At 29.8% G+C, this 26420-nt stretch overlaps 1 protein-coding gene, 1 long non-coding RNA gene and 1 other non-coding gene across 3 annotated transcripts in view; 2 read left to right on the top strand and 1 right to left on the bottom strand.

Annotated features, from left to right (window-relative positions):
* Positions 1-3637: 3637 nt before the first annotated feature.
* Positions 3638-3778, top strand: LOC145325287 (U4 spliceosomal RNA). Its single transcript, XR_013881428.1, has one exon. It is a non-coding gene; the product is annotated as a U4 spliceosomal RNA (small nuclear RNA).
* Positions 3779-8002: 4224 nt separating this feature from the next.
* LOC145323618 (protein tyrosine phosphatase domain-containing protein 1-like) overlaps positions 8003-26420 on the top strand; it is a 49683-nt gene continuing 31265 nt past the window's right edge. The window contains exons 1-5 of the mRNA XM_080166009.1: positions 8003-8067; positions 8899-8935; positions 9827-9878; positions 24003-24154; positions 24406-24459. Of these exons, the coding sequence (XP_080022135.1) occupies positions 8922-8935; positions 9827-9878; positions 24003-24154; positions 24406-24459 (272 nt within the window). The 5' untranslated portion in view covers positions 8003-8067; positions 8899-8921. The remainder of the gene's footprint in view (positions 8068-8898; positions 8936-9826; positions 9879-24002; positions 24155-24405; positions 24460-26420) is intronic.
* Positions 18753-20693, bottom strand: LOC145323617 (uncharacterized). The gene is made up of 2 exons (XR_013881026.1): positions 20344-20693; positions 18753-19539 (listed from the first exon to the last, which is right to left on the bottom strand). It is a non-coding gene; the product is annotated as an uncharacterized LOC145323617 (long non-coding RNA).

Raw genomic sequence — 26420 nt, 5'->3', positions numbered from 1 at the left:
CCTTGTTAAAAATATTCATGATAATTAAAGAAATCATCAAGATATGGTTCATTGAACAAACATATAAGAAATTAAATAAAGTAAAGACATATGTTTAGGAGTTTAAGTTTTAAGAATTATAAAACATAATATATTTAGTGCCTGGGATCTAAAGGAATAAGATAAATTGATGATGTACAATGTACATCCCCAACGATGGTACACAAATTACCCTTTCTGTAGCGTAAAATTAGTTGTTGAACTCAACTTAACAAACCAACAAATCAAAAGTCCCCAAAGTTGTTAAGCCAACGAATTAAAAACGTTATTATAAAACTTTGGGGACTAGTGTAATAAACACCCCATTGTCCCCCCCTCTCTCTCTCTCTGATTTAGTATACCTTCATGTCTTGTAAATATTAGATGGAAAATTGGGAAGGAAATATACATCTGACATTGTCCTCTCCCTCATGTAGACTAAAAATATTAGAGAGATAATTATTTATATACAATTGACCTATCACTGACTATAAAGTTTCAAATGAAATATTTTAGATTTAAATACAGGAATATTCTAAATCCTTTTTAGTAGATTTAGATATAACTTTTATCTCTAACTTTAGTTTAAATGGCAGAACATTAGGTTTTTGAAGATCTGATAATTTGTCGCTTAGATTATCATAGTGATTTTACATAGTACATTTTAAATGTATAATTGGTTTTAAAAGCAAAGTGTCTCATTTATAGAGCTGAGCTTTTTGGTATCTTTTCATCCTGAATCTTAATTATTAGCTGTGTACCTAAAATGTACAATTTATAACAAAAATTTAGAGTAAAAAGTTTATTGTTTTAGTAAGTATAATGATTTTTTTCTTTCTTTTTGTAACATAATGACAATCGTTTGTATCATTTCACAAAAATATATTCTTTTTGTCTACAAACTAAATGAAAAGAAATAAGATTATATTTTAAATCACTTTTAAATGATCCAAACACTAAAAAAATATCACATAAAAAGTAACAAATGCGTTTGTTTTGAATTTCCAAGCAAAACTATGCTAGCTATGTAAGGTAAAAGGTAGAAAAAAGTTCCCTACGCAACACCTAAAAATACAACAACAAGAGAGGAGGAGGGGGGGGGGGGCAGGTAGCTAAAAATCCACCTTAGAGGCAATCCAAGCCTAAAAAGCGTCTCTTTATTATTTTCTCCCTCTCTCTTAATTTTCTTTCTCTTTTTCTCTCTCCCTCTCTCTCTTTCTCTCTCTTGTTTAAAAATTAGTTGTGTAAGCGTTAAAATCTCTGCCCCCACCCAACCTCCTTTCACCCTCCTCAGGCTCCTACACCCCGTCCCTCCACCGACTTCCCTCCCTTCTACTTTTTTGTTGCCTTCAATGGCACATTGGCTTAGCTCTTGGTGAAAACTTAAAAATTGGAACTATTGTTTTGGTCGTTTATTTTGTGATAAGAGTAAAACACTAGAGGGAGAAAGGGTTAAATAACTGTATCTCCCCATCGCAATTGTCTTGTGCAACCTTTCTATTGAGTCATTAAAAATCAACCAATGGTATCGCTTATATTACACAGCCAAGTAGCAGAAAATAATTTAAAAGCAGACGAAAGAGGTCATTGAAAAATGAAGGGAGGTAGTTGTCTGTATTTACATCTATAGTCTATACTATAGATCTGTTATTTTGTGTTTAATAAATTTGGTCCCGACTAACATATTATCGAAATAACGTCGTATGAGCTGATTTGTCTGATATTTACGTAGACAAACAACAAACAAAAGAATAGGAATGGTAGTTTATATAAAAAAAACTTGTATTTTCATTTTAAAATTAAAGGATTTTAATAAACGTTGTATTTTATAAAAGGCAATTAAGATACTTAGAGGTAAATTTATCTTCACTGCTTTGTGAAAATCTGCCTTTCGTAGCTACAAAGTAGATTCTCATTGTGCATTGTTTTTTTTAAATATCAGATGCCTACCTTTACAAATTTGCCAATCTTTAATGTAGCTTAAAGATATTTTAGATTATAGGGAAGATCGACGTTATGATAAAACCAGCATTAAAATGATTTGTTGTCCAATATTAAACAACCTATTCCTATACCATAATGCATATGTGAGTGTTTATAATTTTTTGTCCAATAAAAAAAATGATATCACTATACCATAGTGCATATGTGAGTATTTATTTATGGTATATAGCATAACAACAATTGACGCTTTTAACAAGGACAAATATGTCAATACATAGTTCAGCAATTGCAAGCTGATAATTCACTTTTGAGTATCGTTGTAAAATGATTATTACTAAAAATCAAAATTAATTAAATAGAAATATAAATAATAGAATATATATTCTAATTTTAAAGGTAAATTGACAATAAATCACTTGGTATGACATTTTTGTTTAAATTTTGTTAAACATGATAAATCTCGTTTCATTAAAACAGTTTTTATATATCCTAAATCCATTCTTAAATAAGACAGTTATAGTTTTTTTACTTTACTTTGCTGATGGAAGGACGTAGACAGGCATACTCTTAATATAGAGCATCTGTGCTTCTAAAAACCGGGGATTAAAATTACGGGGAGGGGGGAAGGTAGGGAGATTGATTTATATAACGGTGTAACCTATTAAGGAAGTGGGGGTAGGTAATTCAAGGGGAGGGGGGGAAATATATAAAGAGAGGGGGTAAAGGTGCATGACCTTCATATCTTACTTTAGATATGTGTGTGTGTGCATGTGTATATGTGTGTGTGTTTAAAATCTGTACATTACATATAGGTTTATAGTGCATGACGCATTTTATTATATCTTTACATACAAATTTTATATAAAACCTTTCTAAGAGAAATTGAAAAACAAATTTAGCACTCTTTAATTTACATTCATTGATGTTTCATTAAAACTACAGCCATTAATTTAACGTAGAGCCTTACTCAAAAGTCAAGTTACTGGTTATTTCAAGTAGAAACATTCTACTAAAATGCCAAGAAAGAAAAATCAATCTACTTGGTTTCACACTCGATATCTAAGATTTTAAACATATTGATTCAATACAAAATTCAAAATATAACCTCACGTTACAAAAGAATTATAATTTTTTTATGGGGGGGGGGGGGGTGAGGAGGGGTTCTTAGGGTTTAATCAACATAGAAAAGTTGAGGCATCACTTATAATTCTAGCGAATGCTCCCTTTATCGTCTGTAGAAGGGAAATAAGATATCCTAATTAAAAACTTTATCTAAACTTTTAAAATTAAATTTTAAAAAAATAATAGCCTAAAACAATTTTGGAACTTATATGAAGCTTTCCTAATATGAAGTAGTTGACGAGATCTTAACGGACAAATAACTAACCCTTACTTATTTATAAATGTTTATAAATTTCAAAGGAACTTAAAATATGTAAACTATTTTGGTATAAAGTTAAAAATTTTGTCGCTAGGTGTCTCAAACTTTTTAAAAATTTAGTAAAAGAAAACACTTTTTAATACTTTTAATTCTTTTTTAGTATCTTTTTTCATCGTTTTTAAATTTTATTTTGATAATTTTTGTTTTTCAAACGGAATTAAGATTTTTATTAAAATGGGTAGTTTTTCCATATTTTTAGTTTTTATTGGGTATTAAAATGTTGCTGTTTTAGGTAACTTTGCGCAGTGGCGATACAGTAACCAATGATCGAATAGAGAGGTGCTGTTATTGCTAGTTGAAAACTATAACCAATACCCCGCCCTGGAGATGTGAAATATCATCACCTGAGGCAATTTCTGAAGGCTCTTACGGGAGCAAATAATCCATATGACCAAATAAAAAAATTGCCTGGCTACTTTGAAACTTTCTCCTTCCATTCTTGTGTTTCGAGGTGGAACGTTCTTTTTAAGTGTGAGACTCACTGTTAAAGAAGGTAGCCTAGGACCATCACAGGAATATCAATAGAAATATCCTCCAAAAAAAACCACAATTTATTGAGAGGGACGGACAGACTTGTTCTATTTAATATTATAGATTAAACTTTTTGTTTTTTTATGCTGACATCAAATCATAAATAATTTAAGAAGTTTGAACAAGATCTTGTGCTAATATTGAATTAAATATTTTTTAAATAGCTGCTGCATAATTTGCCTTTATGGATGTTTTCATCCTTGTTTTTATTTAAATTTAATCACTTTTTGTAAGACCATCAAAATACAACGACATTTAACTTTCTAATGAGCGTCTGTATTGTGCAATACAATTCATATAATTCTAAAGAAGCAATTGACGTACTTAATTAAACGAGAAAGTAATAAAAGTGGGCGGTGAGGGGTAAACATAACTGCCCCCCCCCCCCTTAAATTCTAACCTTCTTCTTTTTCTTACCCCATTTTTTAAACATCCCTTTAAATGAAAATGCCCTTTTCTCTATTTTGGCTTTTGAGTTTCACATATTAATCAATAAACATTAAGAATTCATTAAATAAGAGGCAGGTGTATTTAAGTATGTGTGTGTGTGTGCGTGTGTGTGTGTGTATGTGTATGTGTTTATGTGTGTGAGTGTTTGTGGGTGTTTATGAATGTGGGAGTTTGTGCAAAAGTTGTCTAAGTATGTGTGGGTGTGGGTGGGTGTGTTTTTAGATGTCTGTGTGTAAATGTTTGCATGAATATTATTTCAGTGTATTTCTGTGTGTCAGTTTGTGTTTCTGTGTAGCTTCATGTGTGTGCTTTTTTACAGGAATTTAGTTTTAGGTAAAATACTAAAATTCTGAGTGTAAATATTCAAGGACATCTGGGAGGAGTGCAGAAGGAGGTTGTATTCAAAATTAAGGTGTGTGAATACACCCCCTTAGTGTCTACACCCTACACCCCTTTGACAAGGGTTTACAACTCCCTAGAACACCCAAAGGGTGTGTGTAAGTAAAAAATTTAAGGAAGATGTGAAAAACTATTTGCACACTTGGAGAGTCTATTTACCAATCAAAGGGCGCTTTTGCAAATGTTGGACAATGTAGTGGGTGGATTCAAACCCTGACACTAAAATTACACCCCTCTTGTTGCCTAAACTACACCCCTTTAAAGCTCACACCCCCTGGATTTTAGATTGTTAAAATTTTCAGGTGCACTTCCTCCAACCCTCTGGTAAAACCCTTGAAAATAGTTTTAAAACGTAGTAAGGTTTAGTTCCCTTAAAAGCAGAAGACAAAAGGATAGATAAAGGGTCTATTGCTTTTGTTTGCCATGATCGTTGACAAACAATAAAACCTTAGTTTTATATTATCAAATAAACCATTCAGAATTTTTAAAGGTTTTTTATTTATAATTGACACATTCCTTGATCCTTGCTATATTATATTTTTGTATGAGTGTATTTAAAGGTAAATGTTCATGTATGCACATATAAAGTCTCACAAAAGGCACAAAACGTCCATTCAATACGAATATTTTTTTAATCGCAAATTACAATTTACTACAAAGTATGTACTGTATATACACTAATTGAAGGTTAGTTTCTTTCAAACTAGCGGCTACACTCTTAAAGGTTAATATTTATCCTAGGGGCGTGGAAGTACCCTTCATCAAAATAAATGTAAACCATCCCGGGACATGTAAAGAAGAGCCACATCGGCAAAACGGACATCCTATTACTTTTTTAAAAGTTTAACATCTATTATTCCGTTACAGTGGATATAATTTTTCAATGTTCAGTATTGGAAGACAGTTGCATCTAAAAACATAAAAAAAAATATCTGCTGTTTAGTTCCAACATAGCGCAAAGGTTGGTGTTAAGGAAAAAATGGCTCACAGAGCCAGAAAAAGAAGAAAAGAAAGGAAAGGTAGGTAAAGACACACGTCCAAGGGGTGCAGGGGTACTACAGGACCTCAGGATTGGCTTTGGATGGAATACAGAAATCTGACAATGGAATAATAGCCCTTATACCTAAAATTAAACACACAAATTGAAGATCTAAGGACATATAAGAGTGGAAATACTTAACCAAAAGCATTGACATTCAACTTACTAGTTTTGCTGTAATTCAAAAATAAATTTTTAATTCTACCCACTATAAACCACAATAGAAGGTTTTGTCTTAAAAATAAGAATCTAGTCGAGCCCGGAACTCACCCAACCCTGATGTTGAAATAAATTGAAAATAAGGGGGAAAGAGATCCAAGCCCACAGGAGCTAGGGTTCGGTTCATCCCTAAAAAAAATTTAAATTATGTTTGGGTTGAGTTAAAAAATCAAGACTTAAGTTTTTGGGATGATTATTAATTTAGCAGTATATCATTTCCATGGTTAGGTTTCAGTACTTCAAGATAACCAAATCCTGCAGTTCATTAATGGGTATACCTATAGACCAAGTACGTAAGGGTTGGGTATGTATAAAACAAACACTCTCACAGAAAGAGAGAAAGAAAGAGGGCATATTAAATAAGTAAATAAGGAAAGGTTCATATGAGGAATGAAAGGGCTGCAACTCTCTCCGGGGGTTTAATGGTTTTAGCTTAGTTTGGTTTGTGAACACTTTTGGGTAAATTATTTACCTGTCTTTTTAATTAATTAATTTTTAATATTGCCCTCTTCTAAAAAGTGATACAGAAAATGTTAAATTAAGTTATTTATTAACAAAAATATTTATTAATAAGTTATTCAAGTTATGAGAATATCCAAAATTAATATAAGCAACGCATGATAATATGATTTTAATATTGATAATCAATATAGAACTTGTTTTCTATTTTCTACAGTTAAGAGTAGAAGCATTTAACTACACATATAATTATTGGCATGAAGAATAAGTCATATATTAAAAGTAAACTTCACCTAAATGCCAGACTTAATAAAGACAATTAAAGAAAGGTATCTATCTATTTATTTAAGTAATAGATAAATTGTATAGGAAGAATAGTTTAAGGTTAAAATTCATACTGAGTAACTCATCATATCCCGTGACGTAATTTTTGAATGAATGCATTTCAGAATCTAATGCGTAGCTATTCTTTAAAGCAAGCCTTTTAAAATTATGATCTCATGATTTGCTCAGTGGTTAAGCGTCTGCCAAGCAGGTTTAGGGATTAATTCAAAATTTCAATTGTATCATACCAAAGACATTGACACTAGTGATAAAAAATAGTGAGTTATTTCTTACTTTTGAGACTAGGGGACATTAGCTTGTTTGAAAAAAACAGTATAGAAAACAGTAAAAGTGTCTGACTATGACGTCAGAAAAATTAACAATTAACCAATGAGAGGCCGCTATATATTTTACCATTGTGAATACTGGCTTCTCATTGGTTAATTGTTAATTTTTTCTGACGTCATACTCAGACACTTTTACTGTTTTCAACAGTATATATAATGTACTTAATGAAAAGCTCTTTACGAGATCTTAGTAGACATACATACGGAGAGAGAAAATATTTATTATTGTACAACATAAACTAACTGATCTTTATATGTGTGGCATTAATAAGTTAAGACATGAATCAAGCATGGCTCGGCAGCCGCATGTAATCCTCAGGGAAATCAATCTTTTACAATTTTCAACCTGATCCAAATATGGCAAATTTTCTTTTTTAATTTCAAAGCATCCAAATAGGTTTAAATTTGAAGCTTATCCGCGTCTGACGCGCGGCTGCCGAGCCTTGCAATTTAGTCATTTTTATTTCATTTTTAATAAATCATTAATTTTACATTCTCTTAAGATGACAAATTGTTATACCTTAAATCTTTAAAATACCAATAAAGAAGGTAGTTAAAGTTATAGTATCTAACATACTCAGTCCTTTATATCAATACTATTCAAAAATTTTAGAAATGAGTTAAAACACTGGGAAGAAGGGAACATTTAACTGTAAAGTTATCTTATTTTCTATTTGATGGCTAAACAAATTTATTGAATTTAGATTGATTTACTTACAAACTACCAATGTTCAATCTTTCCAGCCATCAATGTTGGTTTATAGAAGGGGTAATTTAGCATATTATCATTGAGGCTGTATATCAATCTAACGCCTATTGTCTTATCCCTTAAGATCCCTGGTTAAAATGTGAATAAAAAAATGATTTGATGAACTCGGCATGCAGATAAACAAAAGGTAAATATTTGTTTTAGTTCTAGTGCAGGGCTCTAATAGTTATCCATATATAAAAGTAACAGGATGTCTATCTGTCTGTAGCTTTAAGTCTCGCTAATCTCTGGTTCTTATGGTATTCTCCTGTTCCAGGGGAGATCCAGGGAAGATTTATAACCTTTTTGGAGGATCGGAGGGTAGGGTTTCAAAAGTAACATTTAAAACTCAATATCTAATGATTAATTTGGTCATTGTTGTGCGAAAAGTATTTGAAAAAAGATCAGTCAACCCTGAAAAAACTCCATTAAAATCCAGGGAGGAAGGTGAATGGATTTTTTTCCAGGAGCGAGTTTTCTTAGGAGGTTGGAGGTACCCTCCATCAAAGTAGCTATAATCCTTCCCTGGACCTATAGGAAGCTGTAAATGAGAACCATCTTGGTCCAGCGGTTAGAGACATCTCAAACTGCAGACAGATATACTTATAGACAGAGCGACATCCTTTTATATGTATGAAAATATGGTTTGGTATCATAAATTGTTGTCCTGTTTATTGGACCAGTGTGCAGTGGAGACAAAGTCATTGGCTAATGACCTGTTTGGAGGGGGAATAGCATCCACCCTCCCCTCTCCAACCCGCCTTTTAAAAAGCCCAAATCCTTCCTAAAACTTCTCTGACATTGTAGATTGTCTGATTTAGTCGTTTGCAAGATCTTTGCAGATGAAAGCAAATTTATGTGTTTACGACAGTATGTTAACTGTATTTTTGCTAGTCGTAGAAGTGCTATGTACCCCCTATGTATGTATATAGAATAAAATTAAAGAGTATCTATGCTCATGAACCCTAATTGTATTAAGGTGTATGAAAACATGGTGAAGAAATGAGTGTGTCAAGGAATGAAAACAACAACTTATGCTAAAAATATTATTATAATGGGATACTCCATAACTTACATTTTAGACAAAACAAGAATTTTTTCTTCAAATAAGTTTTAAAAATGATTTTTAGAGTACATTCTAAACTTATCTTTTAGATTTTACTCTTTAAAAAAATGCGGTAAAATCTTACTTTTTTGTAAATGTTAAATAAATTAAAATAATGTAATGTCCTTTAATGCCAGAGTGTAAAAACCTTAAATTTTATTAACTGACATTTTAAGTGGATTCAAAATTTACAGTACTTGATTTCTGTGTTAAGGCCAGGGCTTGGCAGCTGAAAAATAGACACAATACAATCTGTCCCGATTTTGTATTACTTTTGCAGAACATTTTTCCAGTTACGTCATATTTTTCTTTCCTGAAAAAGGGAAGGGAGGAAGAAAATCTCTTCAAAAGAGATGGGGAAAACCCACTTTTCTCCCATCTCTTTTTTCTTCCCCCCTTCCCTTTTTTTTCTTTCCCCTCTTTTTCGGGAAAGAAAAATATGACGTAACTGGAAAAATGTTCCGCAAAAGTAATACAAAATCGGGACAGATTGTATTGTGTCGAAAAATAGAATAAAAGTGCGACTTGGCTGCGGATTTTTTTGGCTGAAGCTAAAAACTAATAAATATACGCTTCCTGTTGCGGAAAATGGCTGTTTATTGATGTAGGAATAGGAAAAACTATCACCCCCTTCCCTTATTTTTTTAGATACTTTTTAAATTATGCAATGGGTTCAATGCTCGATTGGTATTTAAGGAAAAGCATTAAATAAGGATTGCTACACTTTTAAAAAATGTGAGAAACGTATATGATTGAATAAGGGTCACGTGATATCTAATTTACTGAATGTTGTTTGTCACAGTGAATCAGAAGACAATGTAACTATAGAAGAGGTTCATACTATACACAAACAGGTAATATTAATTACAGTGTGAGGGAGTGAGGGAACTTATCATCTATATTAGGATATTTAAGTTGGAAGGAATTTTAATGTTAGAGGGAGATTTGAAATCTGCATAAAAATTTTAAGGATTTTTTATAAAATTCGTTTTTTGTATAACTATTTATCTAAAAGCGGAAATACAATATAAGTTCATAAATTTTGACCAATAGGATAGGTGGATTGAAAACTACCTGCACTCTAATTGGTTGCATGATGTGCGACACTTAAGTTTCTCCTATCAGAGCGAAGATAATTTTCAATCCACCAATCACAGATGTCAAAATTAATTAACTTAAATTGTATTTCCGCTTTTAGATAAAGAATTATACAAAAAACGAATTTTATAAAAAAAATCCTTAAAATTTGATGCAGATTTCAAATCTTCCTCTAACATTAAAATTCTTTCCAACTTATATATCTTAATCTATATGACAAGTTTATATTTTTCAAATGTTTAAGACAATTGACCAAACGAACAATCAATTACCATTAAAAGGTCAGAGGAAAAAATTCGATGTTTAAAAATTGATCAAAATGCAGAATAATTACTTTAAAACTGAAATTATAGATGCCACTGCCATTGTGTATAATCATTATATGAAACATTATTTCAAGAATCAAAATAATAGAACAATTCTATCATTTTAATTTGATTTCAATACAGATATAAATAATTCATGTTTTGAATGTAAAACTTTATTATGACCTAATATATCGCAGGGAGGGAGGGGACATTAAATTTATTTATACCACTGGTATCCAAAGTTTTATAAATATAAAAAATTTTATTGCTTTTGTTCAAGCTTTCCAACCAATAACTATATATTACAATGTGGTATGTTATTAACAATTATTTAGGATATGTAACAAGCCTCCAATGTCTTATCCCTTCAGATCCCCGAATAATATGCGACTGTACTATTTGCAAATACCTTGCAAATTTATGTTTGCGTAAATTCAGTCTCAATTAATCACTCATACAACTTTTCATTTTTTTAATTGATTGAGTTTTATTTAAGGATCAACAAGGAGACCCATACGTTTTAAATTAACATAAACTTTGGGTACTTTTAAAATCTTGGTTCAAAATAGCTGTGTACAACTTTTCAAAAATAAAATATCTGGTTGTATTACAGGCTAAAGCATTATTGGCACAGGATTTTTTTAAAAAAGTTATGCATGTTTAGTCATCAAATCAGTTTACAACCTTGTATGAAGATTCCTTTAACAATTAGGTACGAATTAGAGAGCATAGCAACTTATAATCATCACCAGAAAGTTCGCATGTCCATCCTAAACATGTTGTTTATTTGGCTTTTAAAATGACATAATAAACCTTTGTCATTCAAACTTGATATCGGAATGGAGAATTTTTTAATCGAAACATCTCTATGATCAATTCAGAATGCAAGCAATTTTGCAACAGATTTTGTCTAGATCACGAAGAACGTTAATTTGTACTATTTGGTACATAAGTACATTCAAAGAATTATTAATTAATAATAATAAACAAAAAAAACATATTTTTTATAACAATGTTAAGTTTAGCAATAAGTAACGCAACAAAAACAATATTCGCACTTTAATCAAAAACAACATAGATTGCTTTAAAATGAATGAATAAGCTTTTTATAGTGCCTAAACAAAATGATGTCATACAATACAAATGATAAATAATAGGACAATACACAGACTAAATTACCAATGGCAGGCCAGTATACATTTTACTTTACTAATCGTAGGCCAATATGACGTCATTTTTATAGTCACTATAAAAAGCTTTATTAGTCATATTTTGAGTTATTTGTTTACGATACCTGCAAAAATATAAAAAAAATGAGGTCTAGTAATTATTTATAGATTTTTGAGCAAAGTTATGAGAGACTATTCAACAATTCTGTACTGTCGTATGTTTGTTATTATTGCGAAACTTTTATATAATTAAGGTTTGTCCGTCCGTGCGTAACGGTTTGCTCTTTTCGTTAATTTAGACTTGTGAGAGTTGTCCTATCGATTTCAAATTTTGCATGATAATTCCTATAACGGTTAGGTACAATTTAGTAACCCTGGTATATTAGAAAATTAATTCTGAAGCTTCTCCACATGTTGTGTAAAAAAAATGACATGAGCAAATTTTGTTGATAAATTTTAATAGCCCAAATGACAATAAATGTCTGTCGTCTGTAAAGGGTATTTTTTTGTTTATGAGTACAAAAAAGTAATAATTATAATTTTAAAAAATAGGGTAAATAGCGTAAGGTACGTTATTTGACTTTTTGTTTATTTTATTTAATAATTTTACAAATGTAGTAATATTAAAACCGGTTCTTAATCACAACAAAGTGGGTCAAATTGGTATCAAATTGTCATATATTATTTGTAGTCGATTGAAATCCTTGGAATCAAAAGGTCATATTTTTTTAGTGTATTTGTAGCTAAATTTCGGCCTTATATAAAGATTTCTTCTACCATAAAAGTGAATTTTTAAAAAGTGTATAACTTTATATTTGATATATCGTTATAGCTAATATATGTTATAGCGTTATAGATTAGATTGTTATACCTCAAATCGTTATACGTTTATACTTTTAATCATTATCGTGATTTTGTTAAAGCGCTATAATTTTTTTTATAGTTGTGGTCTTATAACATTAAATCCTTTTATTTTATTTTCATACTTTTAATTGTTACATCGTGATTTCGTTAAAGCGCTGTAACTTTTGATTGTTGAAACCATTGATCATTAAAACCATTTATTAAAATCGTTCGCTAAAACCGTTCGTTAACACCATTTGTTAAAAAACGTTCGTTTAAACCGTTCGTTAAACCGTTTATCTTTTTAAAAAACCTTTGATCAATAAAAAACCGTTGATCAATAAAAACTGTTAATCGTTTTAAAAACCGTTAAGCGTTTAAAAAACCGTTTATCGTTAATTAACTGTTTATCATTATTAAACCGTTTATCGTTTAAAAACCATTTATCGTTTAAAAAACGTTATCGTTAATAAATCGTTTATCGTTAATAAACTGTTTATTGTTAAACTTTCTAATTAATATTTTTTTAGGAAATCGGCTGATACTTTGTATAAAATATTAATGTATTTCATAGAAAGTATTAGTTAGGTATTGAATTTTTGTATACTCTTAAAATTGCTAAAAAATGTAGTATATAACGGCGATATTTTTGCTTTACTTTATACTATGTGCATTGTTTGAGTATATCCAAATTTGATAAAATTATATTAAAGAATATTAAATTCATCATCAATTGTTGATTAATTTAGTATTTTAACACTAATTTTTGTTGGATAATTTAGATTAATTCCATAGAAGAGATCCAGACAGAATGGCAATTTTGCCATCAATTTTTTAATTTCTCTGGAAACTGTTTTTTTGTCAGTTAGTTGGGATAGCCCAATTAAGTTTTTCAACTATCTACCTACCTATCCTAGTTTGAAAGCAGCTAAACCATAACTGAATTTGTTACACCCCAGTATTTTAATATTAGTTAATATTGCTATTTTTTCTTAACCTTGTAAAATACATATTATTTTAAAAATTTGTTTGTTTTTTTATTGATTTTAACATTATAATAGTTCATCAAAAACAGGCTTAAAACCACCCAAATTTTTTTGCAACATTGAAAAACTTAAAAGAATGATCCCAAAAATCTGTTTGTTGAATTATTTGATGTTATTACAATAAAGAATCAAATTGAATTTATTCAATTCTAATTTGTTTTTAACATGAATTGAATATGGCAAATGATAAGCCATGCAAATTTAATAGCATTCATGAATTCTCAATTGAAGATTTAAGAGCAAAATTTAAAACAAATACTGAAACATTTTTCAGGTTTGTAAATTTTCAAAAGAAAAAGTATCATAACAAATTGAATCATTATGATACAAAAGAAATTACATCTAAAATTCTTATTGATTGTTATAAGCAAGAAATTTGTTCAATTTTATATCAAATTTCAAATTTTCAAAAAGTTTTAGATGAAATATTTGGTGAATATGATGATCATTTTGATCAAACAGTTTCCAATTTAGATTTGGGTTTCTCCAGTCTAAAAAAGTTATATTTGAATCTTCTTGATACTTTTGAAAATCTAGAATGTAATGATTTTTCAGGCAAAAAAGATATTTCATCAAATAAAAGTCCTGATTATGTAAGTCAATCTAATGAAACTGACAAAAAAGATGAACATAGCATTGATGAAGATATTTCTTTTAATAATTCAAAAGAAAATTTTGATCTTAAAAGTTTGAATAGTGTTTTTTATAACGCTGAAGAGGATTATGAAAATCATTCTAATGAATCAAATGATGAGAATTTTGACATAGATGATTCTCAAGTAGAAAACAATGAATTACTTGATAGTATTGAACCTGATTGCAAGGAATCAAGTAATTCTAATAATAATAATGATTCTCAAATTGATACTGAGAAAGTTGAATCAGACTTGCTTGATAAAAAGGCATCAAGTGATTCTGAAGTTGAAAATGAAGCTCATGATGATACTGAGCAACAAGAGCCTGCGCAAGATTGTGCCAATGATGTTAGCTCAGATGGTATGTCAGAAGAAGAGTACTGTTACTACTTCAGTTATTATCAGGTAAATGGTAAAGACTACTCTATCAATTCTGATTTTAAAAGTTTGTCTTCAAAACATTTTGAATCAACTGATGATTCTAAAATTGTTAAGTTGTCTAGGCCAGAGCCCACTGATACCCCACCCCCTATTTGAGTTTAAAGTTTGATTACTCATAAAAAAAACTGGATTTAAACGTGGATATCAAATTTGGCTAATGCAAATGGACATGGAAATAAATTATATTAGTTTTGATGTAAGATTCAAATTATTAAAGAATCAAAATTGTTTTGCATCAAATTTTACAGTTCTTACTGTGATACAGTAAAAATATTATTTTATTATTGCTTGAAATTTTTTTACTGTGCAATTTCAACAAACAACAAAAAATTTTAAAAAAGGAAGTCATTACTTTCCTTTAGAAAAAATATTTATTATTTTAGTCATAATAATAGTTGACTTTAAAATTGTTTACAAAAAGATATTGCAAAAATGAGTTACAATTTAGCTCTTAAATTATTTTGTGTGAATCAAAAGTAACATTATTTTGATTCTAGTTATTGATATTTAAAAAAACCATGACAGATTAAACACAGTTAAAAGATCTAATTTTGTTAATAAAATAATGAATCTCATTTATTAAGATTCAAAATTGATAATTATTTGTTTAAATTAAAACAGTTCAATAATTAATTGTTTTTATTTCTATTTATTCAAAGTTTAAAATACTCTCCAATTGAGAGATGCCTAAGAATTGATAATATCTAAGTTGTGTCAATTGTTAATTCAAAATAATCATTGCTACTTTGAGCATGATTTTGATTTTAAACTATTTGTTTTAAGTCAAATAGTTTGTTTAATTTGATTTTATCTCCTTAATTTTTTGAGGATTTAAAATCTATTTATCTAGATCACATTCTTTGATCAAAAAGAAAAATAACTCAAATGTTTTATTTGAATCAAGATCTTTTTATTATGATTCTAAGTTACTGAGTTTATATTGCATATAGTTATAAATGTGCAGAAAAAAAAAAAACACTTCAATATAAATCATATTCCCTTTCCAAGCAATAAAATTGTACCATATTTGTATTTGAGTATTCACACCCTTGTTGGGTCTTCACACTTGTTGTGTAAAATTATATATGAAAAAAAAATCATCAACAAAAAAGAAATTTTAAAAAAAGCTTAAAAAAAATCAAACCTGAATGTTTGAGAAAAAAAAAATTGTGTTTGATCATTGTGCTTATTGTGCTTGTTATGATCCAGCAAAAAAAAAATTGTGTTTGATCATGATGCTTATTGTGTTTTTATTTATGATCGGATAATTTTTAAAATTGAGAAAAAACTAGTTATTTGTACAACTAGTAAAAAAAAGGCAATATTATTGTTGATGAATAAGCTTGTATAGTTAATAATTTCATACTATATTTGTAAACCAATTTCAGTAAATCATGAAATTGAATTGATAAAAGGAAATACGATCTATTACAATTTATTTTTAATGTGTCTCAAAAAGCCCTGCACTTTTCTAATCCCGATCAAAAAAGAATCTTGATTCAAAATATTTACACTTGAACAGGAGAGAAAAATCCGATCAAATTCTGTGAAGTTGCAAAATTACCAGAGATCATTAATAAGAGATAAAATGGATTGCAATATGTAATATTTATCAATTTGCAATTAAGATAAACATTGGAAAAATAATTCCACTTTAAACAATAATTTGTTATTGGTTTAGAAAAAAAAATCATAATTAAAGTTTGTAGTATTCAAGCAAACATAAATATTAAAGTAAAGGCTTTAATTTACTTTGCTTAAAATTGACTCATTATTTATTTTTGAGAAATCCAAAAAAAAAGCTAACTTATTTGAAATTATCCAAGATATCTAGTTTTTTATTTTGGTTCATAATCAACCAGCAAAAAAAACCACACAAAATTTGCTCATCTTGTGGTGGCCCAGTGTTGTGTAAAAAAAATGACATGAGCAAATTTTGTTGATAAATTTTAATAGCCCAAATGACAATAAATGTCTGTCGTCTGTAAAGGGTATTTTTTTGTTTATGAGTACAAAAAAGTAATAATTATAATTTTAAAAAATAGGGTAAATAGCGTAAGGTACGTTATTTGACTTTTTGTTTATTTTATTTAATAATTTTACAAATGTAGTAATATTAAAACCGGTTCTTAATCACAACAAAGTGGGTCAAATTGGTATCAAATTGTCATATATTATTTGTAGTCGATTGAAATCCTTGGAATCAAAAGGTCATATTTTTTTAGTGTATTTGTAGCTAAATTTCGGCCTTATATAAAGATTTCTTCTACCATAAAAGTGAATTTTTAAAAAGTGTATAACTTTATATTTGATATATCGTTATAGCTAATATATGTTATAGCGTTATAGATTAGATTGTTATACCTCAAATCGTTATACGTTTATACTTTTAATCATTATCGTGATTTTGTTAAAGCGCTATAATTTTTTTTATAGTTGTGGTCTTATAACATTAAATCCTTTTATTTTATTTTCATACTTTTAATTGTTACATCGTGATTTCGTTAAAGCGCTGTAACTTTTGATTGTTGAAACCATTGATCATTAAAACCATTTATTAAAATCGTTCGCTAAAACCGTTCGTTAACACCATTTGTTAAAAAACGTTCGTTTAAACCGTTCGTTAAACCGTTTATCTTTTTAAAAAACCTTTGATCAATAAAAAACCGTTGATCAATAAAAACTGTTAATCGTTTTAAAAACCGTTAAGCGTTTAAAAAAACGTTTATCGTTAATTAACTGTTTATCATTATTAAACCGTTTATCGTTTAAAAACCATTTATCGTTTAAAAAACGTTATCGTTAATAAATCGTTTATCGTTAATAAACTGTTTATTGTTAAACTTTCTAATTAATATTTTTTTAGGAAATCGGCTGATACTTTGTATAAAATATTAATGTATTTCATAGAAAGTATTAGTTAGGTATTGAATTTTTGTATACTCTTAAAATTGCTAAAAAATGTAGTATATAACGGCGATATTTTTGCTTTACTTTATACTATGTGCATTGTTTGAGTATATCCAAATTTGATAAAATTATATTAAAGAATATTAAATTCATCATCAATTGTTGATTAATTTAGTATTTTAACACTAATTTTTGTTGGATAATTTAGATTAATTCCATAGAAGAGATCCAGACAGAATGGCAATTTTGCCATCAATTTTTTAATTTCTCTGGAAACTGTTTTTTTGTCAGTTAGTTGGGATAGCCCAATTAAGTTTTTCAACTATCTACCTACCTATCCTAGTTTGAAAGCAGCTAAACCATAACTGAATTTGTTACACCCCAGTATTTTAATATTAGTTAATATTGCTATTTTTTCTTAACCTTGTAAAATACATATTATTTTAAAAATTTGTTTGTTTTTTTATTGATTTTAACATTATAATAGTTCATCAAAAACAGGCTTAAAACCACCCAAATTTTTTTGCAACACCACACTAAAATAAGACTTTAGCCATACGAATTCCGTATGTCCAGATGTTTCTATAGTATGGAAAAGGTTCAGAAATTAGTATAAGTGTAAGTAAATTTGTCGTATCATGAAAATTTATTTTCCCCAAGCTATAATTAGCCTTATCTGTCAAAGATACGATTTTGCCATATTAAAATTGGATGAAGATTAGGTTACAAATTCTAAAATAATAATTAATCAAAGTAACATTGTCATTACCCAGAACAGGGTTAAATATAACCTTTTTAGTAATAAAAAAATAAGATTTGTAAAAGATAAATTTCTAATAGCTTTATCACTTCAAATTAAAATATATTTTTAAAATTTTTTATTTTATCCCTTAAAAAGAGGCAGTACAAAAAGAGTTTGACATTAAAATGGGTAAAGGAGAATAGCAATGTATATAAAAAAAAGGGAAGGGTAAAAAAAATTAGGGTAGCTATAAGAAGGGAAACATTAATGTGGGGAAGAAGTCAAAATAGACAGAAAAGAGAAGGTAAAACGGAAAATACTGCGGTTGCGGCGTCCCTAGCATTGAGGGGTTTTGCTTCTGTGGGATAGCCCCCATCCCAAAAATATTTTTATTCAAAAAGTACTCCCATATTCGATGATGTCGACTAATATAAAGCTTCCTTGACAAACATATAGAAGACAAAACATCTCTCAATATACCTTCATACCTTATTCTAAAAAAAAAATATATCTCTAATATAATAAAACATAACATATTAAACTTTATATTAAAATCTTTATTTCTAATACAATTGTAGGTTTAAAAATGACATAATAATTAATTATCTTTGTTTGACAAAATTATTTTTGTTAATCTTTTGTAATCTTTTTTCACTTTGATAATTTTGTCTATAATACATTTTCTTTAGTTGCTCACTATATTTCTTGTATATATTTGTTTAGTGGTTGATAGACACGCCTTAAGTCATCTGTGTGTGGTTTATAGTCAATATGGGGGTAACTGCTACTGAAAGACGGTTAGATAAAGTTAGGTTGCAGTCTGAGGGTACTGTCTGAGGTTGCTAGCTGAGGGTGCTGTCTGAGGGGCTGGCTGAGGGTGCTAGCTGAGGGTGCTAGCTGAGGGTGCTAGCTGAGGGTGCTGTCTGAGGGTGTTGGCTGCAGTTGCTGGCTGAGGGTGCTGTCTGAGGTTGCTGTCTGAGGTTGCTGTCTGAGGTTGTTGGCTAAGTTTGCAGTCTGAGGGTGCTGGCTGAGGGTGCTGGCTGAGGATGCTGGCTGAGGTTGTTGGCTGCTGTTGCTGGCTGCTGTTGCTGGCTGAGTTTGATGTCTGAGGTTGCTGTCTGATGTTGCTGGCTGAGGGTGCTGTCTGAGGGTGCTGTCTGAGGGTGTTGTCTGAGGTTGCTGTCTGAGGGTGCTGTCTGAGGGTGCTGGCTGAGGGTGCTGGCTGAGGGTGCTGGCTGAGGGTGCTGGCTGAGGGTGCTGTCTGAGATTGCTGGCTGAGGGTGCTGGCTGAGGCTTATTTTGTTTTGCAGCTTAATCCAGAGTCTGTAAAAAAATATTGATTTAATATTAAAATATCTAAACAAGTTTATAATGTAAAATAAAGTCCGAATTAATTGTACTTTCAGGGAAGCATATGTGTTTGGTTGGTTTTAGGCTATTTTCCTGACCCCCCTTTACCCTCCAGTAGAATCTAGGGGCGAGGCAACTAGTAATATAAAATTGTGATATAATAGACTTTAATTAAGTTGATAAAATTCCATAAACAAAACAATTTAAAAATGATCTTTAATATTAAAGTTAAATGAAAACAAGGAAGACAACACCCATAAAAGAGAAGCTCTGTAATGGACAAACGAACATTAACACTTGTAGAGTGTCAGAACTGAATATCAATGCATATATCTATCCAAATTGTATGTAAACTGACCGAGCTATATTGGCTTGATTCACTTTATCTAAAGACTAAATGAATTGAAAATGATTGCTAAAATCGAAATATATCTTTTTGCCTTAGAATAGTGTATTTTAAAAAAAATAGATTGAAAAACATACTAACTTTAAAATGTAAATTTGTATTAAAACTGATCAAATACATGTTACTGTTTAAGGACATACTGACGTTTGATGACTTTATTATAGAGATGCTTTGCATATAATACTATATACCTTGTTGTAATAGAAATTAGTATTCAAAAAATTTTAACATTAAAAAATTTGTTGTCAAAAAAAGTTTAAATTAACGAAAACAGCTAACAGTAACAAAAAGACGGACCTACCCTAATTATAAAAAAATTCGCTTTTAAAAATGATATTTAGCATTAATAGATATGATAAGTTAAAAAATACCTTAAATTATGAAGACATTGTATATTCACAATCACACCAACTGTGTCTATTCTCCATGAGATAATTTCAAACTGACGACTAATATTAATAAATAGTCATATCAGGGACATATCAGGGTTACCAATTTTTGATAACTTCATAATTATCCTCATAATCAAGTAACAGGATGTGTGTTTGTCTCTCTGTCTGTTTGTTTGTACCGAAGGATCTCACTAACCACTGAACCAATTGAGTTCTCCTCAACAGGAAAGCTTCTCATAGGTCCTGGGACAATTTTGGGGGAGAGTACCACCACCCTCCCAAGAGAAATCGCCCCTAGAAAATAATTACTCCCCCCAAAAAATTTTTTTACATTTTTTTAAAAGTAACCCTTAGAGGCCTTTAGGGGTGTAGGTGCTAGTGTTGAAGATAGTACCTAATTAACAAACTACTGTATATTTTAACTGTTGTTATTATTATTTCAATCTTTCAATAAATAATAATGCAACAAAAATTTCATTGATTATTGTCTAGGATATGGAAACCATGAGTTTTATAGCTTTTTACAAAATGGTCAAATTAATGGGGGTGGGGACTCAATAGTTGTAGGAGGAGGGGATTAGTGTTTGAAATTAAAAACATATGCGTATGCTCTAAAGTAAGTGTTAATTCATTTTAGCAAATTATTTTTTATAGTTGATAATATTTTATTGTACCTAAAGTATTTGTCTCTTTAATACTTTAATCAGATGCTATACATGCAAACACACATATTTATGTATATTTTGTGTGCTTCAAATTAAAGAAAAGCTAAGTAAAACCAGATAAATTCACATAAAAACTTGCACCTTTTTTAGAATGAAAAGAACATACAAACCCCAGAAAACATCTTGTTTTTACTGTCTGACGTTTTTGGCAAAACAAATAAAGAACTAAAATTGAGAAATACCAAAGACACACAAATTGTTGTTTTTATAGGCAAAAAATCTATTTTGTTAGCTATTTTGTATGAATAATAACCCTCCTATGTTTCAAATTACTAATGTGGCCCTTTAACAAGAAAGATCATATAACTATCTCACATTATCTCTACTCCCCCTTTTACGCTTGAAATAACAAATTTCCCCAAGACAGAATATAAATTTAGCCAAATGTTTTCCATATCTTTTATTGATGAAAAAATAAGTTTGATTCCTGGTTTAATTAAATAATTCTACAATAAATCAGGGTATCAAATAAAATGTTCATTGTTTCACAAACAAAGTTACCAAATAAAAATCTTGGAATATTTAAAACACACAAAGATATTGAAGAAAACAATATTTTAGTTTATCTAAAATGAGGATAATTATCCTCAGCTTAGCCATGTTAATCTAGTATTGTTAGACGTGAATGACCAGGGAAGAAAAGCATCGTTACCAGAAAGTCCATTTAAAACATCAGATTTTTAGTTTTGACAAAAACATTTTTTATATCAAATAATTATCCTATCTGATTTTTAGAATAATTCCTAGGACAACATAGTACAATGTTATAAGCAAGCTCTTCTTAAATCAAGTCCCAAAAATGCAAGTATGTCTTTAGATATTATTATGCAATTTTGCAGCAAATTTACTTACAATTTTGTTTGGACTTATACATGGATATTGTTGCTTATTCAATACTGACACTCGACAAGTGTTAATGTTCGTTTATCCTAGCGTTTCAGAGCTTCGCTTTTATGGATGTTGTCATTAAATCTAAATATATATCTCATGTTCATTTACTAGCTTGTTTTCTACTTAATTTCCATATTTAATAGTAAGTTAGAAAATTTGATTAATTATTTTAATATTCATTCATTTAATGAATATTTATAATGATAATAATATAAAAAGACGATGTAATTGACTGTTTGTACCTAAATAAATCACAACAAGGATGACAACATCCATAAAATCAAAGCACTGAAACGGTAGGACAAACGGACATTAACACTTGTATAGTGTCAGAACTGAATAATCAGAGTATAAATGTATAAGAGTCGAAACAAAACTGTAAGTAAATTTGTTGAAAAGCTGCTTGATACAGGATAATATTTATGAACATACTTGTTATAGAGTTGCTCCGCATATGCTATTGTACTTTGTTGTCCCAGGAATCAATATACCAAGCATCAGATCAATCGGATAATTAAATTCATATAAAAATTTGTTGTTAAAAAAGTAGAAAAATCAACATGTTTAAAATGGACGTACGGCCATTCTGGTAATGATTATAGAGTTGCTATTTTTTCTAAATCGTACCTAACTACTACAGGAATCACTATGCAAAGTTTGAAATCGATAGGACAATGCTAACTTGCCTAAATGAACGAAAAAAAAGCTATCTGTCTCGAACGGACGGGCGGACGTACAGACCGACCCTTTTTATAGAAAAGCTTCGCTTTTAAAAACTTTTATAACTTCTCTTCTATGGAAAGCTATATATGGTTTCTGATCATGCTTATATTTAGTTTTGGATAGGGTAATAAATCAGCTTCTAAAAAAGTAACAAATTTTAAGTTACTTTTTACATACTTCTTTAATTGGCATTCTCTCTATTATATTTTTGCTAAAAAAAAAGGAGGGATCTTAATTCTTATCCCCCCCTCCCCCAAGTTAAAGTTTTACTGCCAAACATTCCAAGCAATTTTTGTATAATTTAAATAATTTAAGTTTTGAAATATTCGATTGAAAATACATTAATAATTGCATGGCTTAATTCGTCTATTTTGTGTCAGAAATGCAGTGGAATTATTGGATCATATAAGAAATACAACGTTAAGTTTTTTTTTGAAAGTTATAAAGGCTAAAGTGGCCAAATTGGATTAAAACCAATCTTCGATCACATGTCGTTAAAAATATGGAATGCAGGGACTATAAATAATCTTTTATTACAAAACACTATAAAGAGCAAAAACTGTATTTTTTAAAGCATTTTCGTTAGCTGTGAGGTTTCCTTACCATTTGAATCATTATTTTCGGGCCTTGTTGTGTTGATTTGCGAACGTGGTCTGTTTATCCGGCCGTTTGGCCGCAAGCAGAAAGAAATTTCTTTATATTCTGGACTTTATCCAATCTATTTATTATTTATGAATTTGAATTCAAGGACTGAATTCTTTAGTAATTTCAAAATGTTTACAGCTTTTATATTTCATTTATAATTATTACACTCTTTTAGATGACTTCTCATTATTTAAATCACAATTCCCTCCCCTCCCCGAATAAATCTTTATGAAGCTTTAACGTCTTTTTTTTGCTATACTTTACAGTAGTGTTCTAAAAGTTATACTCTCTGAAACGCCTTAATTAAGTCAAAAGTACACAAAAATAAATATTAAGAATATACATTTCTTTACCGATTCCTAAAAATCAATCTATGTATCTGTCTGTCTATCTATAGATTTTATACTATTTTAACGATTCCTAAATATCAATCTATTTATCTGTCTGTCTGTCTATTTGACTTTTTTTCCTATCTGAATGTCAATTTGTCTTTCTTACTGTCTGCATGTCTGTTTATCTATCTGTATATATTTCTGTTAGTCTGTCTGTCTTTCTATTTATATGACATTCCGTCGGTCTTTCTGTTTGTCTGTCTGACTCTTTGTCCGTCTTTCTTTGTATGTCTGTCTACTATTTAATTATCTATCTACCTAGAATGGTTCAGCATCAAGTACCCGGGCTAGTGTTGAGATAGAGAAGATACTCGACTCATTTTCTGATGCCTCGTCCAGTACGTCAAGAACAGCTACGGACGACATTCTCAATGAAAGCTTTGGATCTTCAAACCTTGCCAAAACCAGTTTCAGGTTGTTTTAAATACAGCGTGAAAAGCAAAGTTGTAATATAAAAGTAACAGAATGTTTGTTTGTCTGTGTGTAGCGATGGATATGGTTCTCATAAACAGTAAAGCTTCTTATAAATTCAGGGAAGGTTTTTCTACCACATTCCCACACACACTTGGACGCTTAGAATTGCGGCTCGGCTAATTAAAATAGGCAAATTTCAGTATTTTTTTAGTAAAAAGTACTTCAGAAATCTAATAAATATATTATTACAGAAAAGTCAAGTTTGTTGAAAAGGCTGAAATCAACGCCACTACAAATGGAGATAGGTAATTGTTTTAAAATTTACCTCTACCTTGGAAGTGCCGTAGGCACCCCCAACCTCTAGGAGGGGGTATTTATCCCCCCTCAAATCGCGCGCATTTTTAATACTAAATATTTAATAGTACTTCATTATTAGGTAGGTACCTTTTCACATTAATAAATTACCCCTGCTAACAGATTTCAGGGGGGTTATTACCCCCCCAAGCAAATTTTACCCCCCCCAAAAAAAAATTACCCCACCCCTTAAAAAAAAATTACCCCCCCCCCCCCAATTAAAAAACTTGGACGCCCCTGATTAGATATCTTATTATATGAGTGCTGCTAATAGCACTTCCATTGGCACCTTTAGAACCTTCATATCTCAGTTTTTGACTCTACCATAGCTGATATGCTGATGTTCCTAAAAACTAAACTTTCCACCTTCCCTCTTAACTCTAAACTTCCAGTTTAGGCAATTTTACGCTTTTAAGCGCTCAAACACCAAAAAAAAGAAATTTTGTTAATATCTCCAATTGCCTTTGCGTTATGTATATTTAGTTATGCCATATAGAAGTATTAGCGGCTCCATCTCTAATTTCTAGGGGCTTTTTTTATTTCAATGGATAGAAAATGGACAGAAAAATACAAAAAAAAAATCTCAAGACTTAAAAAAGCCTAAAACAACCCCATGACATATGCAAAGCTAAAAAGGAGATCTCAATCACTTCAATAGCTTCAGCCAAAATAAACCTCAGGCATTACTTTATGCAATAGGATAGATCGCCAAAAAAAAAACTAAAGTAATTTTTTTTAAATCTAAAATTCTTTCGGCAATCAGTGCTATAGATCATCAATTTTAAAACCTAGACAGAAAAGTACGACATTCCTCCTTTAACATTTATCATGATATGAAAACCAAATAAAAAATGCATAATTTATGAGGAAAATGATTGACATATTTGATTTTTAATGAAGTCTTTACCATAGATACAATAAAAGGTCGAATTAACACAATAAATATTTATTTTTATATTCATTTGAACTATAATTTGACATTTTTGTTGATGTTACACTCAAACTATTTAAAACAGAAAATTGCAATCTAAACAAGGATGACAAAATCAAATAGTAGCGAAGCAACTGATAAAGTAAACTTTAGAGCTGATATTATGCTTTATAATAAAATAAACGTATGCAATATAGTAAAAAAATCACAAAACCTTTTATATAAGATATACATTGGTATTTTGTAGAACGCTCTACAAACCGAGGACCCAGTAAATTATTTACTGGTTGATCATTGCTTATAGGGAATCATCAGAAATTTCCAGCTGTACAACTTAAACTTATGCTTCCCCAAAAGGTTTCTTACAGTCAGAAGGACAATTAGACGGTTGGGAAGATAGACAGAGGGACGGAGGGATGAACATTTAGAATTTTAGATTTGCTTTGCAACATTAAATCAAATCTTCAAAAACATTTTTCTAGCTTTTCTAAATTTTGATTGTGTCAGACAGTCTGTCTTTAGGAACAATAAAATAACGGATAGATTTAATATTAAATTTGAGCATGTTATGATTTCCCCATAGAGACTTATTTCTAAAAGATTACAGAAACAGTAAGGTATAATATTGAAAAAGTAGCAACTCTATACATCCTTTAAAAAGGTATCGTTAAGTAGGTTAGTATCAAGCAATTTTGACGTTGAGAAAATTTACAAATTTCAGTGAAAATTCTAAAATATCTTAAACATTGTTGGGGTGAGGGGCCTCTACCCACCCCAAAACCTCCTAATTACGCCTATGTATTTATCTGTGTATGATGTTTTTCTTCATAAAAAAAGTTGCATGATTGCTAATAGATCTTAGTAATTCTAGCTTACTCAATTAACAAGTATGGAGACATCCATAAAAAGCAAAGCTCAACAAATCTGCCAGTCGAAAATTGCCTAATATGGACGTACTAATCTCTAATATAATTAAAGAGA

This window comes from Acartia tonsa, chromosome 7 (genome assembly GCF_053477335.1).
Source record: "Acartia tonsa isolate MP-2025a chromosome 7, ASM5347733v1, whole genome shotgun sequence".
In the NCBI taxonomy this organism is placed as follows: domain Eukaryota; kingdom Metazoa; phylum Arthropoda; class Copepoda; order Calanoida; family Acartiidae; genus Acartia; species Acartia tonsa.
The sequence above is the reverse complement of the archived record's forward strand: the minus strand, read 5'-3'. Positions and strand labels throughout refer to the sequence as shown.